A 17,090-nucleotide genomic window follows, 5' to 3' on the forward strand; every position below is an offset into this window, starting at 1 on the left:
CATGATTCCCATGTCCCTTGGAATAAACGTATTCCCTGCAGTTCACAATCCCCCTGCCCTCATTTCTCTCCCCTCCTCCCCTCACTCACTTCACACTGGGCTCCTCACTGTCCCTCTAAGCACGAAGCAAAGCCTCATCGCATATCCTGCTCCCACTGCTTGGAACACTCTTTCCCAGATACCTACACACTCACCCCACCCCCCACCTCCTTCAGGTCTCTGTCACTTCCTTGGTGAGGCTGCTTCTGCTGGCCTTTTACTTAAAATCACCCCATCCCTTGGGACGCCTGGGTGGCCCAGTTGGTTAAGTGACTGCCTTCGGCTCAGGTCATGATCCTGGAATCCCGGGATTGAGTCCCATATTGGGCTCCCTGCTCGGCAGGGAGTCTGCTTCTCCCTCTGACCCTCTCACTTCTCATGCTCATTCTCTCTCTCACTATCTCTCTCTCAAATAAATAAATTCTTTAGAAAATAAATAAAGGGCGCCTGGGTGGCTCAGTGGGTTAAAGCCTCTGCCTTCAGCTCAGGTCATGATCCCAGGGTCCTGGGATCGAGCCCTGCATCGGGCTCTCTGCTCAGCAGGGAGCCTGCTTCCTCCTCTCTCTGCCTGCCTCTCTGCCTACTTGTGATCCCTGTCAAATAAATAAAATCTTTTTAAAAATAAATAAATTTTAAAAATTTAAAAAAATAAAAAATAAATAAAATCCCCCCATCCCAAATGGACGTCCCACATCCCCGTCACTTCTGACTGCTTTCTTTTTCTCTGTAGCACTTTTCACATCAAACTTTTACTTTATTTTGTTTACTGTCTGTCCGCCTTCATGAGGAACGACAGCTTCATAAGGCAGGAATTTTAGTCTGAAGCTTCTTCAAAAAAACCACCACACGCCCATACAGTTACACAGACACAAACATGGTTCTCAATGGGTGCTGTCAGTCACTCATGCCTTAGTGAGAACACAAGCCAGGCCTTTCAAAAAGCAATGCTCTGAGTCCCTGGCCTGTCTTCTCTCCCTCTCCTCAGCGCCCAGAGTACAGCCAGGGCAGATTGAAAATCTTTATTGTTTTTCTTCTCAAATATAAAAATCACTCTCTCCCCTGGCATCTCATTAACCCCAGGTTGAAAATCAAGGATAAGAATCACATTGCTAATAAGAACAGGCCCTACCCTGCCTCCTGCTCTATCCTGCACTCTTGTCCCATCTCAGAGAACAGAGGGCAGAAGTCATGACCTTAAGGCTCTCAGGCTGTTGGCTGAGGCCTTCCTCATGCTGGGCCCCAGGTGAGCTGGGAGGAATCCAAGGCGGACTGAGCCCCAGCTGGCTGGGCAGGTGGCAGGATACCGAGGTCTATCAGTGCTTGTCCATGGGGCGCGTGTTCAGGGATGCTAGGCGTCCCAGGGGCCCCCGGCGAGTGTTGGTGGCCAGGCGCTGCTGGGCCAGGAATGACTGGGCATGGGCGGGTGCCCGCTCCTCCCCAGCTCGCTGCTGCAGAGCCATGCCCTGGAGGGAGGAAGAGGGGAGACAGTTGGGGTCAAGTTGAGCCCCACAGCACATTCCAGAACCCTTACTACAGAGACACGCACTCACCATATTATACCAGGCACTGATGAGCAACTTTTCTTCCTGCTCCCGCTGACTTCGACTCTTCTCAAAGTCCATCTGCCAAAGAGGGACCAGTCAGGGGCCTGCATATGCTGGGGACAGCGAGAAGTGAGGAGGACACCCACCTCCAGGTGCCGGATGCGGACGTCCCGCTCCCGAAGCTGTGTCCTCAGGGTGTGAAGTTCTGGGGGTGCCCCCCCCGACGGCCGTTGTTTGGGTTCCAGAGTCTGCATGACCTAGGGTTTGGGAAAGACACAGGCAGGGTGACCTTGGCCTTGCACGGCCTTGAGACTCGTTGGGCTGCATTAAGCATGGTGCAGAAGTCTGTGATATGATGGCGGTACGGCAGGTGCAGAAGTGGGAGGCAGAGAGGTGCACACTGGTGGGAGGCACGGGTTGGTGGGAGGCCCGTGGAGCCCCCAGGGTGCTCACCGTGTGCACCCTGTCCACGTAGCAGCGGTAGCGCTCTTCCATGGCCCGCAGGTCCGCATCCTTCTTCTGCAGGCTATGCTGCAGCTCCTCGATACGCCGGGCTGCTGTGGGAACAAAGGGACCCCTCAGCTCCCCACCTAGCTCAGGGCCCTCCCGCCCCACCCAGCCGCTGCGTCCCACTCACTGCCGCTGTCAGCAGGCGGTTCCAACTCCTCGATGTATTCTCGCTTCCTCTGCAGCTCCAGATCCGCTTCATGCAGCTTCTGCCTGTGCACAGAGGATGGGCAGCAGCAGGCTGACCACTGGGCCCCCTTCCCTTTCTCCCACTGATGGCCACAGCCTTCCCTGCCGGCCACCATGCACCTGCCTGGCTGCAGAGACCTGGGTGCCATCCCCCCAAGACAAGCGCTGCGCCTCGGTCCCATCATCTCCTAAGCCATCGGAGCCACAACCATCCATACCCCTCAACAGGTGGCTCCTGCACCAGCCCCCTGTGCATCCACTCCTCTCCATTCCCCAGCGCACACGCTGGCCCAGCCACCGTCACCCTGTGCCAGCCTCTTCTACGTTCAACCTCAGTGCCTTTCTCCACCCAGCAGCCAGGTATCCTTCTAGCAGGCAAATTTCTTCTAACAAAAAGAAACTGCAAGGTGTAAAACCTTATAGTTCTGCCACCTGAGGCAAAACCCCAAAGATCTAAGAACACTCCCTGTAGGTGAGATTATTATCGTGTGCTGGATATGGAGCTCGGTCTAACACCGAACCGTGAAACTCGGGCTATGTCTACCAAGATTATAAAGCCATGTGCCCTCTAGATCCCCAATTCCACTTTGTCAACATATCTGCACAGAAGCAAAACGAAGCACATACGAGGTTTTACTTTGTGGCACTGTTTGAAATTGCAAATACCTAGAGAGAATGACTTTTTAAAAGATTTTATTTATTTACTTGAGAGAAAGAGTGAGCAAGAGAGACCACAAGCCGGGGGAAGGGCAGAGGAAAGGGAGGAGCAGACGCCCTGGTGAGCAGGGAGCCAGATGTGGGACTGGATCCCAGGACCCTGGGATCATGACCTGCGCTGAAGGCAGATGCCTAACCAACTAAGCCACCCAGGCATTGGAAAGAATGACTTATATACATTATGACATTCACAAAAAAATGTTACAGGACAGCTCTCTGGATTGGAATTTCACAGGAGAATTAAGCCCCGATGTTTCCATATATCCATCCTCTGTAATGAAATAACTTTTGTCTGCACTCTGGGTTGGTACTAGCTACAATCTATCCTTGGCAGAAGTCAAGCAAATCATTTTCTTTAAGGCCTAATTTCCCCATGGAACCCTAGTCGACAAGAGCTACTGTATTTATTGAAACAAAAACAAAACAACAACAATAACAACTATTCACATGGCAAAATTTCCCAGCCAGCTTTTTTTTTTTTTTTAAAGATTTTATTTATTTATTTGACAGAGAGAGATCACGAGTAGGCAGAGAAGCAGGCAGAGAGAGAGGAGGAAGCAGGCTCCCTGCTGAGCAGAAAGCCCCATTCGGGGCTTGATCCCAGGACTCTGGGATCATGACCTGAGCTGAAGGCAGAGGCTTTAACCCACTGAGCCACCCAGGCGCCCCTCCCAGCCATCTTCTTAAGTAAGAGAAGCAAAGGGCAGACTAGCAGATATCAAGTTACTTTTCATATAGGTAACTGAGAAATCAGAATAAAAATTTATATTCATATTAATTTACGTTTGCTTAAAAAATTTCATGAGAAAAAAAAATCTCATGAGATTTTTATTTTTTATTTTTTTAAGATTTTATTTGGGGCGCCTGTGTGGCTTGGATGGTAATTGTCTGCCTTCAATTTGGGGCATGATCCCCAGGTGCTGGGATCGAGTCCCACATCAGGCTCCCTGCTCGGCAGGGAATCTGCTTCTCCCTCTCTCTCTGCTTCTCCCCCTGCTTCTGTGCTCGCTCTCTCTCTTTCTCTCTCTCTCAAATGAATAAATAAAGGTTTTTTTGTTTTTTTTTTTTTTGGCTCAGGTCATGACGCCAGGGTCCTGGGATCAAGTCCCATATCCGGCTCCTTGCTCAGCAGGGAGTCTGCTTCTCCCTCTGCCACTACCCCTCCCTCTTCCATGTTCACTCTTTCTTGCTCTCTCGGTCAAATAAAATCTTTAAAAAAAAAAAAAGGAAACTATTTTTTTAAATATTTTATTTAATTATTTGACAGATAGAGATCACAAGTAAACAGAGAGGCAGGCAGGCAGGCAGGCAAAGAGAGGAGGAAGCAGGCTCCCTGCTGAGCAGAGAGCTGGATGTAGGGCTTGATCCCAGGACTCTGGGATCATGACCTGAGCTGAAAGCAGAGGCTTTAACCCACTGACCCACCCAGGTGCCCTCAAAAAAAGTTTCTTAAAAAAATAAAATGTGGGGGCGCCTGGGTGGCTCAGTGGGTTAAGCCGCTGCCTTCGGCTCAGGTCATGATCTCAGGGTCCTGGGATCGAGCCCCGCATCGGGCTCTCTGCTCAGTAGGGAGCCTGTTTCCTCCTCTCTCTCTCTCTGCCTGCCTCCTCTCTGCCTACTTGTGATCTCTGTCAAATAAATAAATAAAATCTTTTAGGGCGCCTGGGTGGCTCAGTGGGTTAAGCCGCTGCCTTCGGCTCGGGTCATGATCTCAGGGTCCTGGGATCGAGTCCCGCATCGGGCTCTCTGCTCAGCAGGGAGCCTGCTTCCGTGTCTCTCTCTCTCTGCCTGCCTCTCCGACTACTTGTGATTTCTCTCTGTCAAATAAATAAATAAAATCTTAAAAAAAAAAAATAAATAAATAAATAAATAAATAAAATCTTTTAAAAAAAATAAATAAAATAAAATGTGTATGGGACGCCTGGGTGGCTCAGTTGGTTAGGCAGCTGCCTTCGGCTCAGGTCATGATCCCGGCATCCTAGGATCGAGTCCCACATCGGGCTCCTTGCTCCGCAGGGAGCCTGCTTCTCCCTCTGACTCTGCCTGCCATTCTGTCTGCCTGTGCTCCCTCTCGCTCGCTCTCTCTCTGACAAATAAATAAATAAAATCTTTAAAAAATAAATAAATAAATAATAAATAAAATGTGTGTGGGGGTGTGTGCCTGGGTGGCTCCAGTGGGTTAAGCCTCTGCCTTCAGCTTGGATCATGATCTCAGGGTCCTGGGATTGAGCCCCACTAGGGCTCTCTGCTCAGCTGGGAGCCTGCTTCCCCCTCTGCCTCTGCCTGCCTCTCTGCCTACTTGTGACCTCTCTCTGTGTGTGTCAAATAAATAAATAAAATCTTTAAAATAAAAAATAAAATAAAATAAATAAAACAAAACAGGGGGGATGCCTGGGTGCCCAGGTCATGATCTCAGGGTTCTGGGATCTAGTCCTGCATTGGGCTCCTTGCTCAGTAGGAAGCCTGTTTCTCCCTCTCCCTTTTCCTCTGCCCTTCCCCCTACTTGTGCCTGCTCTCAAATAAATAAATAAAATCTTAAAAAATAAAAAAGAATAGGGGCGCCTGCCTGGCTCAGTCTGTTGAGCATCTGACTCTTGATTTCCACTCAGGTCATGATGTCTGGGTGAAGGGATTGAGCCCTTGGTCAGGCCCTGTGCTCGGCTGAATCTTGCTTGTCCCTCTGTCTCTGCTCTCCCTGCTCGTGTTCTCTCTCTCTCAAATGACTAAGTAAGTAAAATTTAAAAATGTAAACCAAATAAAATCATTTTTTCTTTAATTATTACTATTATTTTTTTAGTAATCTCTACACCCAATGTGGGACTCAAACCCATGACTCCGAGATCAAGAGTCATATGCTCCACCGACAGCCAGCCAGGCACCCCCCAAATAGTTTTTTAACAGTATAAAATGTAAAAAGTGAGAATCACCTTTTTCTCCCCCATTGTTCCCCCCAAGCAGTTCATACTCCTTCCCTTGGCCCCTAAGACCCTACTTGATCTGATCCTTCTCTGTTTTGGCTGACTGGTTCTCCTCATAAATAAATACCCACAGACAATAAATGTCCCCCACACCTGCGTCCCAGCCCCCCCCCCCACCAGGAATGCCCTCTCTCGGGGACTCACAGATGTTCCTCCAGCTTCCTCTTCAGCAGGGCGGACTGGGAGAGAGAACAGGCACTGGGTGAATGGGGGTCGAGCTCCCAACTCCTTCCAGGGGTGAGGGCAGGGGCTGCCACCCTGGGCCCACGGTACTTACAATCGACTGCAGAGGACATCGTGCAGCAGGGAGGAGAGAGAGAAGGGTTACGGGCGGGGGGGGGCAGGAGAGGGGGGCAGGAAGGGAGGAGGTGGGCACTCACATCCTCAGTCTTGCCCCCCTGCTCTTGCAAGGCCTTCTGCAAGTCCTCCACCTGCGCCCGCAGCTCCAACAGCTGCTGCTGGTTCAGCCTGCAGGAGTGCGGGGCTGCTGAGTGCCTGCGCCCGCCCTCTGCCCCCACTCACACGCCCCCTCCACGCGCACGGTGGGGGGTGCCCTCCACCAGGTGGGTCCTCACCGCAGCTGCGTTTCCAGCCCGTGGCGCGCGCGGTTGGCGTCCTCCAGGTGGCGCTGCAGCTCCTCCTGCCGCTCCCGGTAGGCCGCCTCCTGCTGGCACAGCTGCTTGTTCTCCAGCTGAAGCCGCAGGAGCGTCTCCCTGCCGAGGGCGGGAGTGAGCGGGGCTGGAGACGGGTCACCCCGCAGGCCTGCCGGGGCTCTGGCAGGGACACTGGGACGGACAGGGCTGGCAGAGGGACAGAGCCCTGGGAGACAGCCCAGCCAGACCCCGGGGCCAGATCAAAGTAATGGGGACCAAAATGGGCGGGGTTTTGAGCGGGGCCTAAGGGTGGAGCCAGGCAAAGGCGGGGCTACGGGAGCGGGTTAGAACATTGAGCATCGCGCTGTGGCTGGGAGAAAGCAAGGGTGCGGAATGACAGACACAGAAATGGGAAGAACTGGGTTGGGGGAGTTCATCTGGGCAAGACACGGGGCACTGAGCCTAGCACGGGCTACAGTGAGGACAGCACTACACCCCGGGGGCAGAGTCCGACGTGAGGGGGGGGTGCCGGGGGTAGGAATTTTGCTCGGTGAGTGGAGCCAGATGGGTTGGACCTAATTTGTGTACTGAGGCTGGATCCTGGAGAGGCAAGCAACCCATAAGGCCTAGAGCGCCAACCAGGTAAGGGCCGAATTAGGAATGAGTGGACCTAGGAGCCAAGCTAGGACCGGGGATCCCAGCACAGCAGGCCAGGCCAGTAGTAAGTGCGTACACTGGGAGCGGGGCTGAGGGGTGGGCTCTGGGTGCGGACAGAGCTCTGAGCGACCGCAGGGTACCTCAGCTCCGCAGGTAGGATCTCTGCTGCTAAGTTTTCCACAGCTGGTGAGGTGGGATCCAGCGAAGGGTCTGGAGTATGTCAGAAACGTCTTCAGGTTGATGCACGGCTCCTGCCCCCAGCCCTAGTGTTCTCTTTCCAAGAATCATCTCTGGGGACTCAAGTTTGGCCCAGAGCCTGGCTTAACACAAGCCTCACTTCCAGCTTGACAGGGAGCAGTGACACGTGGCGTGAGTTTGCCTTTGCCCCACCCTGATCCTGGGAGGTCAGCACCTGCCTTCTGTCAGCCCTTGCCACCTCCCTCCGTTCTAGCCTGTCTCCAAAGTGGCCTAGCTCTGGCCCCAGCCTAGACAAGCCCTGGGACGCTGGTTTTCTGTCTGCCCTAACAGCACCTTAAGGCCCCCCTTCCCCAGGCCCTAGGGCTGACAGTCCTCCGACTCACCAGCCTGGGTGGGCCCCCGGGGCTGGAGCTGGGCACAGCGCAGTTCCTCATTGGCCTCCCGCAAGGAGTCCCTCTCTGCCAGCAGCCGCTGGAGCACAGGGTGCAAGATGCTGTTGGAGGCAGGGCTGGCCTCCCGGGGACCGGGCTATGCCAGGATGCGGGACTTCAGCCTCACCTCCTTCTCCTTTGTCACCAACTCGTACTTCTCCTCCAGATTTCGACACTCGAAGAGCCATTTCTCAGCCTTCATGGCCTCCTCCTGCCTTTGGCCCTGAAGTTCCTGAACCTGAACAGAGAGGATGGGTGGTGAGGCTGGGCTGGAAGGTGGAGGCGTGGGGCCAGCGAGGCCAGACACAGAGAACTTGAGAGCAGTGAGGCTTCCAAGCCCAGGGAGGAGCCGGCATGACTGAAGGGCACTACCCGAAATGAGGGACAAAGGGCTCTGGGGGCAGGGGCTCAGCCACCCTGAGGATGGGCCAAAGTGAGAGGGGTGAGGGGTCCAGCGGCCTGGAGCACCCGGTCCTCCCAGGCTCTGCCCTGGTCTCCGCCGCACCTGCCGCCGCTGTGCCTCGAGCTGGGCACGAAGCGAGCCGGCCCGGCGTAGCTCATCCTCCAGCTGCCGGGTCCGCTCGGCGTGGCCGGCGTTGCGCTCCTCCAGCTGCCGCACCTGCCGCCTCAGCTCCCGCAGCTCACCCAGCCGGCGCCGACAGCTGCTCAGCGTGGCCTCCAGCTGTCCAGCACGCTCAGAGGACTGCCTGGGGGAGGAGGCAAGTTGGGAGAGGAGGCCTGGGTTTGGGCACAGGGTTCAGCTTGGATCTAAGGCCCTCCATCAAGGGGAAGAGGTCATGTCACCTGGGGATGTGTGCATTCAAGGTGGTAGATCGTGAGGGTCAGAAGTCAGCCCGGGCCTGGTGATGTTGGAGAGTCATTAAGGGGCACAGAGGGAGACCTAAGCACCAGTGGTTAGCCCAGGGTCATACTCAGGGATGGAGGGGCAGATTTGGGGTATATGGAATGATTGATGGGTTCCAGGAGGAATGATGGTGCCCAGAGGCTCCGACGAGCCTCCAAGGACCATTTGAGGTTATAAGGTGGCTACGGGATCAATGAGGGCATGGTGGGGTCATGTGGGGTCATGGGGGGAACTTCAGGCCAGAGGCCTCTGTGGTCCTTTAAGGTGCAGTAGGGATTCACTAGACACTTTAACATTACAGGGGTGCTGGGGGTCACAGGGGAGCCTTCTGAGGTTACAGAAGGCATAGTGAGGTCTAGGAAGTAGGTGTTCTGGAGGCCCATCAAGTCCTCTGGGGCTGCACGGGTGCTATGGAGTCCTAAGAAGGGACAGTCCTATCATGAGGGGCACAGAAGGGTCATGGGGGGTGCAAGGGTGGGAACGACTGCATTTTGGGTCCTGGAGGGCACAAAAGAATCCTGGGGCACGATGGCACCTGGGCAGCAAGGGAACAGGGGTGGGCAGCTGGTAGCTGGGGTGTGGGGAAGCACCAAGGTCTGGGGACTATAATGTGGGATCCCAAGGGCACACTGTGGGGTCCTGGGGGGCACCAGGGATCCAGGAACCTTGATGGTGTCCAGAAGACACGGGGGAGTCCAGGGACAGTACAGTGGGACTCAGGAGGTCCCCGTGGAGTCTAGGAGACATGGTGCAGGTTCACTGGGCATCTGGGGGTTTTCGAGGGACTGTGGCATCAGAGGGACACGGTGGCAACGAGTGTGTGCGGTGAGGACCCAGGGACCAGCCACTCACCGCAGCTCGTCCATCTCATCCTTCAGCGCCTGCGCCTCCTGGGCCAGACTGGTCAGCGCCTGGTTCCGCTGCTGCAGCTCCGAGACCTCCCGCTCCAGCTCGGCACAGTGCAGGCGCTCGTCCTCCCTGCCATTCTCCAGCCTGGGGGTGGGGCGGGAAGAGAGGGACGCTTGAGGCCACTGGAGGCGGGCTGACCCCCTGGCCTGCTGGCCACAGCCCCAGCTGACCGCACCTGAAGTTCTCCTCCTGCAGCTGCTCCAGCTGGGACTGCAGCAGCAACAGCTTCTTGGCAGTGAGGCCCGAGGCGCCCTCGCCCTCTTGCCGGCCAGCCCGCTCCCGCAGCGCCGCGTTCTCCTGGGCCAGGCTCTGCTTCTCCTCGGCCAGGAGCACCAGCTGCAGGCAGGAGGTGCACAGGAGCTAGAGTTCGGCGCGGGGGAGGACGGAGTGGGGGGCGGGGGACGGAGGCGAGGCGAGCAGCTGGGCCCCAGGACCGCCTGTGCACCCCCGCCCCACCTCTCACCTGCCGCTCTAGGTCCAGACAGCGCTGCCGAAGTTCATCCCCTTCATCGGCCTCCTCGCTCAGGAAGTAGTACCTTCGGGACTGAGGAGGGGAGTGGAGTGGAGGGTGGGGAGGGGTGAGGAAGTCAGCCCCCCCCCCCCCCCCCGCAAAGAGACTAGGGGGAGGCTGGTGCCTCTAGTGGCAGAGAGGAGCCCAGAAACCCTGAAGACCTCACAGAGGGCTGGGACTCCAGGGCACTGGAGGGAAGGTGATGTGGGAACGAGGGAAGAGGCGAGAACCCTGAGGGATGGAGGGAGTCTATATGCTTAAGGTCAAGTTCCTCCTCCTGAGGCAGCCCTGAGACTCAGTGGTGGGCTTGGGCCTTTAACAAGGTCCCCCACCTCTTACCTGGTTATCAAAGTTCCCATAGGTTTCTGGTGACAGGGAGTCAGGGGTGTCTTTGGTCATGAGCTGAAGCGGGGCAGGAGGACATGGAGATGAGCTGGGCCCTCTGGGGGTGGCCATTAAAGCTTCCACGCTCCAGCCTAAGGATCTCTCCATCCTCCTGTCCCCACAACCAGTTCTCCCCAAGAACCCCAGTCTAGAGGCTGCCTTCCTGCCATGGATCCAGCAGGGAGGCTGGGTCCTTTGAGGGTGCAAAATTGTGACTCCAAGCTGGTAAGAGCTGGCAGACACATGAGACAGGGAAATCTGGCCAGCTGAGTTCCAGGAAGAGCCCAGACCTTACCAGGCCCAAGCCTGTGCCCAGTGGCCTCTGCTCTGGTGTCCCCTCCCCTGGTGCTCCTCGCCACACTAGGCACCCCCACCTACCTCCTGGATGGCTTCCATTACCACATGCTGCACAGATTCCTCCAGTGTCATGATTCTCTGGATGTGTTCTGGGGAATCAAGGTGGGGAACAGTGAAACCCGGGGACAGGGGGTGAGGAGGATTTCCTCGGGTCGTCCCCTGGGGGCTCCGAACCTGCATACCCTGCTTTTTCTCGCAACTGATGGCACAGCCAAGCACCAGCTGAAGCAGCTTGCCAAGTTCTTCTGGGTCTGAAAACTCGCCAATGAGGCTCACGTCTGGAAGGTGCTGCTCCAAAACAGGATGTCCCAGGACCTGAGAACAGGGGGTGGGGGTGGGAAGAGGGGATATGGGGGCTCACAGACACTCACCTCCTCCCAAACCAACCCCGCCCCCTAAATCCTGTCACAGTTACTCACATCCTGGGAGTACTCCACCAAGCTCTGTAAGATGGTCTTCAGATTGCTAACCTAGGGAGGGGCAAGGAGTTGTGCCCAGGGTCCCAGAGTGCTCCAGAACAAGCCAGGCAGCCCCCATTCTGAATCTGCCTATCCCAGCCTTTTCCCTCTGCCTTATTTCCCAATCCCTGCTCATCTCATCCTGTTTGGCACCATTCTCTATCTGAATGTCCTCTCTCCTAGGGGTGAACTATCCAGTCACCCGCCCTTCTTGTCCCCGTGCCTATCTTGTTTGCATGTCCCCAGAGCCCAGTCACTTCTCATCACCTGCCCTGCCACCCTTTAGCCCTAGCCGTCTTCCTCTCTCACCTGGATTACTGCACCAACCTGGTCTCAATTTCCACCCTTGCTGCCTACCCCCCATTCCTCTCCAAGCAGCCAGAGGGAGCTTTTTCAAAGTCCAAATCCAGGTTGTGTCTTTCCTCTGCTAAAACCCTCCCTTGACTTTGCACAGCACTTAAAATCGAATCCATCTCCCTGCCCCAGCCTGCCCTCCTCCTGATGACCTCATCCACCATTCCTGCCCCCTTGTTCTCTGTTCTGACTGCCTTGCCTTTCCTCGATACCCCACGCTTATTCCCCACTTTGCATCTGCTGTTCCCTGTGCCTGGAATCCCATTTCTCCAAATTTCACATGGAGATCAGCCCATCTGGAGTAACCACCCACCTAGCTGCCCTCTCTTGTGGTCCAGCTTTTATTATTTACTATCTTCATAGAACTTACTGCCACTGGAAGTTAATGTTTCTGTTTCTGTGTGTGTGTGTGCATGTGTACGAATTTTTGTCTTTTTTATTCCTTGCTGCACACCCAGACCTGTTCCATAGGAAAAGGAAAGAACAGAGTTGGCTCGTCACCAGACATGTGTCCCTCTTCCTAGCCAAGTCTGTCCATCACCCAGGACATGTGTCTAGCTGACCCATTACCCAGGACATGTCTAGCTTAGCCTTCCCTGATTATCTCTTTGCCAGTCTGTCCCCCAGTCATGAGTCCACCTGTCACCTTCAGCCTCCAGTTGGGACCTGGGTCATCTGAGATGCCCTGGAGCCACGCCTCGTTGAACCAGGAAGGGTCTCTGGGGGCGAGAAGGTGGGATGAGCTGCTGGGGGACCTTTTCCGGACCCCTCCCCCTCAGCCCCACTCACATCTGGTTCAGCACATAGGCTACGGCGAGTCCACTGCTCAGGTCCTGGGGGCTGGTACAGGGCGACGGGACGTGGAACGTCTGCAACTGGGGAAGAAGAGGAAAGGGTAACGGGCAGTTCGGGCCTGGGAGAAGAGAACCATTCTCCTTTTACAGACTTTCCAGGTCAGCAGGAACGTTCACAGTTGGCTGGGACTGGCCTATGGCTTTCTCAGACCAGCTCCGCGGAGGAGTGGCCTCTGCACACCTGGGACTGGAGGGGGCGTGGCCTCACTTCACTTCTGTTCAACAAGCCCCGCGCGACCAGGGCAGGGCGGAATCACGAGTCACCTGGTCCCTACAGGCCCCACGTGACCAGGTCAGCTCACCTGCGCCCTCGCCCTGTGTGACCCAGCCGCGAAGGGGCGGGGCCTCACCTGTTCTTTCCACGCAGACCTCCCACGTGACAGGGGCGGGTGCTCAGGCCAAAGTCCAACCGCCCTGCAAGCCCACCACCCTTTCCTCCTCCCAGTCCCAAGACAGAGGAGTAGACTTAGCCAAGGCCAGGGCTCCCGGGCAAGAAGAGCGGGCGCACACCTGTCCCTGGCCCCGCCCCCGACCTACCCAGGTGAGCAGAGACCCGCATAGCTCGGCCTTGTCCACGCTCATGGCTCCCGATCGGATTCGACCCCGGCCGCGGAGCTCCGCCACCGCAGCCACCTCCAGATCCGCCACCAGCGAGCGCCCGCAGCCCCGACCTCCCGCTCGGCCTAGAGCGCCGCCCCGCCCCGCCCCCTAGGCGCAGGCCCCGCCCCGGACACGTGATCTCCCGGCCCCGGGTAGGACTTCCAGTTCCCCCATCTTGGATCCGGGCGGCGTTCGAGTGCCCGCCTTGCCGCTAGGGGTCAGCCTGGGCCCAGCTTGCACATCCCAAGTGTGGCCCAGCTACCCCTCCTCCTTGGCTCTTTTGGGGGTACCGGAGACCTCACTATAATTCCTCATCATGTGAGGCGGAGCTATCCCACCCTGTTATACGGGCTTATTCAGGTCCTTTCCCTTCAGTTAGAAGAAATTCTGCTGCCTAACAACCTTATCGGAGCCCTGATCTGCCCTGGGAAAAGGCAGGCCATAACACGTTCTTTGGACTTCGAGGAGAGATCCTAAAGGGGTCTTCCCGGTGGAGGTGACTTGGGAGTCTTGACTCAGGGGTAAACAAGGAGAGACGAGCGTGGTCCTTAGGTCGAAGGCAGGATGAATCAGCCAGACTCAGGTCTTGGGCGATGGACAGACACGCTTGCCCAGTATGGATCTAGTTCCACCAAGCTTTGCCTGCGCCATACCCGCGCCACCCCACCCACCCCCCAGCCCCGAGCCCCTGAGGTCCTCCAGCTTCAGATCCCAGGACCAAGCCGCCCTCGTTCCCAAAGCCCACCAGGGGGCGCACACTGCAGGAGCGCCGCCAGCAGGGAAGCAATGTGCCCTTCAGAGACCCTGTCCGGGCGATGGAGGGGACTCAAGGGAAAGTGATAACAATAGTAGTTAATAAAATAGCAGTCACCATTTATTGTCTACAGTATGCAGTTCCTGCGCTAATCGATTTAAATTATATAGGCGGTTGAAATCTCCCCACGACTAGGTGGCAGGTGCTGTTTTAATTCCCGGTCGCAGGAGAGGAAACAGAGGCTCTAGTTGGCTTTAGAGGAAAGGGCAAAGCCCTGGCCCGCACCCTTTGGCGCCAGAATACCGCAGCAGCTCCTCTCCCACGAGGCGGGCAAGGTAATGAGCAGTAATTAGAGGTTATTAGCTGTACCTGGAGGGAGGGGCGGGCTCTGCTTTGGGGGTGGGTCTAGGTCTGAGGGGAGGGGTGCTACTCTCTCCAACCCTGAGTCGGGCTCCCGCGACCCTGCCCTGGAGCGGGTTGAGCAAGATGAGAGCACCCCCACGCCGCATCGCAAGAGCACAGTCACTCTGCCATCAGAAACCCAGTTACAGCCCACTCAGACGCGCAGCCCCACGCACGCGGGGGCCTCCCAGGCTCGTCTACACCCCCACACCCCCTTCCCGCGTTGTTTTCGGCCTCCGACCCCGGGGAGTGGGGTGAGGAGGAGGAGGAGGAGGGAAGGGGACAGGGGCCGGCAGTGCCGGCTTCCGGGCTGGGCTGCCTTCCGGCGGGCGGTCGTGGGAACAATTACCGTTGGCTCCCCTTCCCGCACCCACCGGAGGACGGGGTGCTGCCAATCGGGGGAAATGGGGCCACCCTACCCCCAGATAAAAGTGGAAGATGGGCCTGGAACCACGGTTCTTACAAGCAATGGGGTGCTGGGACTGTTTGCGGGAGGGCCTGTTTGCTCAGTGATGGGAGACATGCTCTGACCGCCACATATTTGGGGTGGGATCCCCGATATTTGCAAAAAACCTGCAGGGATCTTGATGTGTAGGAAGAATCTGGGAATCCAAATATTTGGGGCATGGACTTAAATTGTTCTAATGTGATATGGGCTTTCTAGATTAGATGTTCAGTGACCTGAGTCCCCAGATTTAAGGAAAGGTCTGGGTGCCCTCAATTTGGGAGAGAAGCCATAACCCTCCCTTTGGGGCTGCAGGGATTCTTACGTTTGTGGGGAAAGGAAGCTTCCATGTTGGCAGGAAAGAGTGAAATCTCTGTTATGGGATTCAGGGAGCCCCACTGTTGGGGGTGATCTGGATACCTTCAATTCAATGAAAGGGATCACAAGCCCTTACTTTGAGGCAGGAACCTTGTATTTGGGGAAAGATGCAAACCTCCATTTTTGGTGGAGCGAGCCCCAAATTTTGGGGGATGCCCCAGAGGCCTCCATTAGTAGGGACAGAGAGTGTGGGTGGGGGCCAGCAGCCCCCAGCTGGTTTGGAGACCCAACCCCCTCCTGCCTGTTTCCAGGAACAGCTGGGTCCGGCCTGGGTTGTACTGCTGGGAAGCTGGTGACTCAGCCCCTCCCTGCGGCCACAGCTGGACCCCGGCCCATCCCCTTCAGCCTTCACATCTGGGCAGAGACCCAGTCATGAGGGCTAAGATGGGGATCGCGGGTACACACAACTGGAGGATGCTGTCCTTTCCCCAGGACAAGGGGGAAAGAACATCACCCTGTGGACACCATGGTCCACCCAGCTACAGGGTGGACACCATGGTCCATACCAGGAGGGACTCTGGCAGGCCTTTTGCCCTTATAGGCACTGACAGCTTACCACCGGGAACTCCCATCCTGTCCTCCCCATGCGCGCGCACGTGCGTGCGTGCGTGTGTGTGCCTGTCTGTCTGCCTGAATCCATGTAAAGTGTGCTCACATTTATGTGAGATGGTAAGTCTGTGATTGTGTGTGCACAGGCATTGTGTCTGCATCCGCCTGTGTCTTGGGGCCCTGGGAATTTATGCAATAGACTGTGATTTGGTGGGGGGGGTGCTGATGGGGACTGGGGCACACACTTCTCTATACGCAACCTTGCTGTGTGTCTACATCCCTGTCATTTTTTGGTATGAGAAGTGGGTGACAGTGTGACAATCAGTACCTCAGTGTGGCTTTAGGTTCTGTTTTTGTGTGACCATGTCTTTTCTCTCCACGTGGCTTTCTTTCAAGGACATGTGTGTCCTTGATTTGTCCACATCCCCATGACAGAGTGTCCTGTGTGTGCGTTGTGGGTTTGTCTGTGACTCTAACTTGTGCACCCTATTTGTGATAACTGTAGGACGGCATGGCTGTCCTTTCTGTTCCCACCATGTGTCTCTGTGCCTTTACAATCTCTATGTGAGAGGCATGGTGACTGTGTTCCATCTGGAGTCCTGGCGTCCAAGACTTTGTATCTGTGTCTTACTTTGTCTTGGTGATGACGGTGTGGCGTTATCAGAGTACCTATACATAGAACCCACCTGTGTAGGGAGATACCCTGTCTGTCTCCACACACAAAGAATAACGTTTGTGCCTGTGTAACCATCTGGGTCTTCCTGTGTGTCTGTGTGTCCGTATGACCCTTTCCGTGACCGCTGCGGGGCTGGCTGGACTACTGTAGGTTTGAGCCAGTGTATGGCAGGTGTATCCTGTGTCCGTGTGACACTGTGGGTCATCGGAGAGTTTGTGACCTTGTATATAGGGGGGGGTGTCAAAGTAACCGGGGACACCGCGATCAGCGGAGGCGGAGATGTGCGCAGTGGGCACCACCCGCCCCACGTCCCTCTGCTCTACGCCGGGAGGAGCCCCTCCCCGCGCTGCGGGGGCGCGTGCGTCGTGCGTGACGTGAGACACGACGGGGGTCGCTGCATGCGTGAAGCCCGACGCGGTCGTGCGTGCGAGCGCGGGGCGGGGGAATGGGCTAACTGCGTGCGCGTGTGCGTGGGCGGGCGCGGGGTGGGGCGCGCGGGGGCGCGCGGGGTATAGCCCCGCCCCCTCCCCGGGCTTTGGGCGCCGGTGAAACCCGGGAGGGGGCCGCCGTTAACCCCTTCCTGCCCGACCTGAAACTTGTGGCCCCTCAACGGAGTGCGCGGGGGCTTCCCCGGCGCGCGGGGGCCGTCCCTGCTGAGAGAGGAACTCCCCCCCGTGGAGCTGAGAGACCCCCGGTTACCATGGGAACCGGAGCTTCCCGCGCGGCCTGACGCGTGCTTCC

At 56.5% G+C, this 17,090-nt stretch overlaps 1 protein-coding gene across 2 annotated transcripts; it reads right to left on the bottom strand.

Annotated features, from left to right (window-relative positions):
• Positions 1-1,043: 1,043 nt before the first annotated feature.
• Positions 1,044-13,252, bottom strand: HOOK2 (hook microtubule tethering protein 2). 2 transcript variants are annotated; one of them, XM_059389122.1, is made up of 22 exons: positions 13,083-13,252; positions 12,481-12,566; positions 12,338-12,410; positions 11,299-11,349; positions 11,062-11,194; positions 10,901-10,968; positions 10,478-10,540; positions 10,091-10,171; positions 9,803-9,963; positions 9,571-9,711; positions 8,359-8,560; positions 7,981-8,091; positions 7,806-7,893; positions 7,365-7,434; positions 6,550-6,687; positions 6,355-6,442; positions 6,119-6,153; positions 2,221-2,303; positions 2,037-2,140; positions 1,730-1,840; positions 1,590-1,661; positions 1,044-1,502 (listed from the first exon to the last, which is right to left on the bottom strand). In XM_059389122.1, the coding sequence occupies exons 1-22, from the start codon at positions 13,125-13,127 to the stop codon at positions 1,353-1,355; spliced, it is 2,154 nt and encodes a 717-aa protein (XP_059245105.1). In that variant the 5' UTR covers positions 13,128-13,252; the 3' UTR covers positions 1,044-1,352. The 2 variants fall into 2 exon arrangements, with proteins under 2 accessions (XP_059245105.1, XP_059245106.1); XM_059389123.1 differs by lacking the exon at positions 12,338-12,410.
• Between the last annotated feature and the right edge of the window lie 3,838 nt (positions 13,253-17,090).

This window comes from Mustela nigripes, chromosome 2 (assembly GCF_022355385.1).
Source record: "Mustela nigripes isolate SB6536 chromosome 2, MUSNIG.SB6536, whole genome shotgun sequence".
NCBI lineage: Eukaryota > Metazoa > Chordata > Mammalia > Carnivora > Mustelidae > Mustela > Mustela nigripes.

What these genes read in the sequence shown, in the direction of transcription:
- HOOK2 (XM_059389122.1), bottom strand. Translation starts at nt 13,127, where the DNA reads ATGAGCGTGGACAAGGCCGAGCTATGCGGGTCTCTGCTCACCTGG. An exon ending in GATGAGATGGACGAGCTGCG is followed by an intron (nt 8,561 to 9,570) that starts GTGAGTGGCTGG and finishes CTCCTCCCCCAG; the next exon opens with GCAGTCCTCTGAGCGTGCTG. An exon ending in TCCGCATCCGGCACCTGGAG is followed by an intron (nt 1,662 to 1,729) that starts GTGGGTGTCCTC and finishes CCTCTTTGGCAG; the next exon opens with ATGGACTTTGAGAAGAGTCG.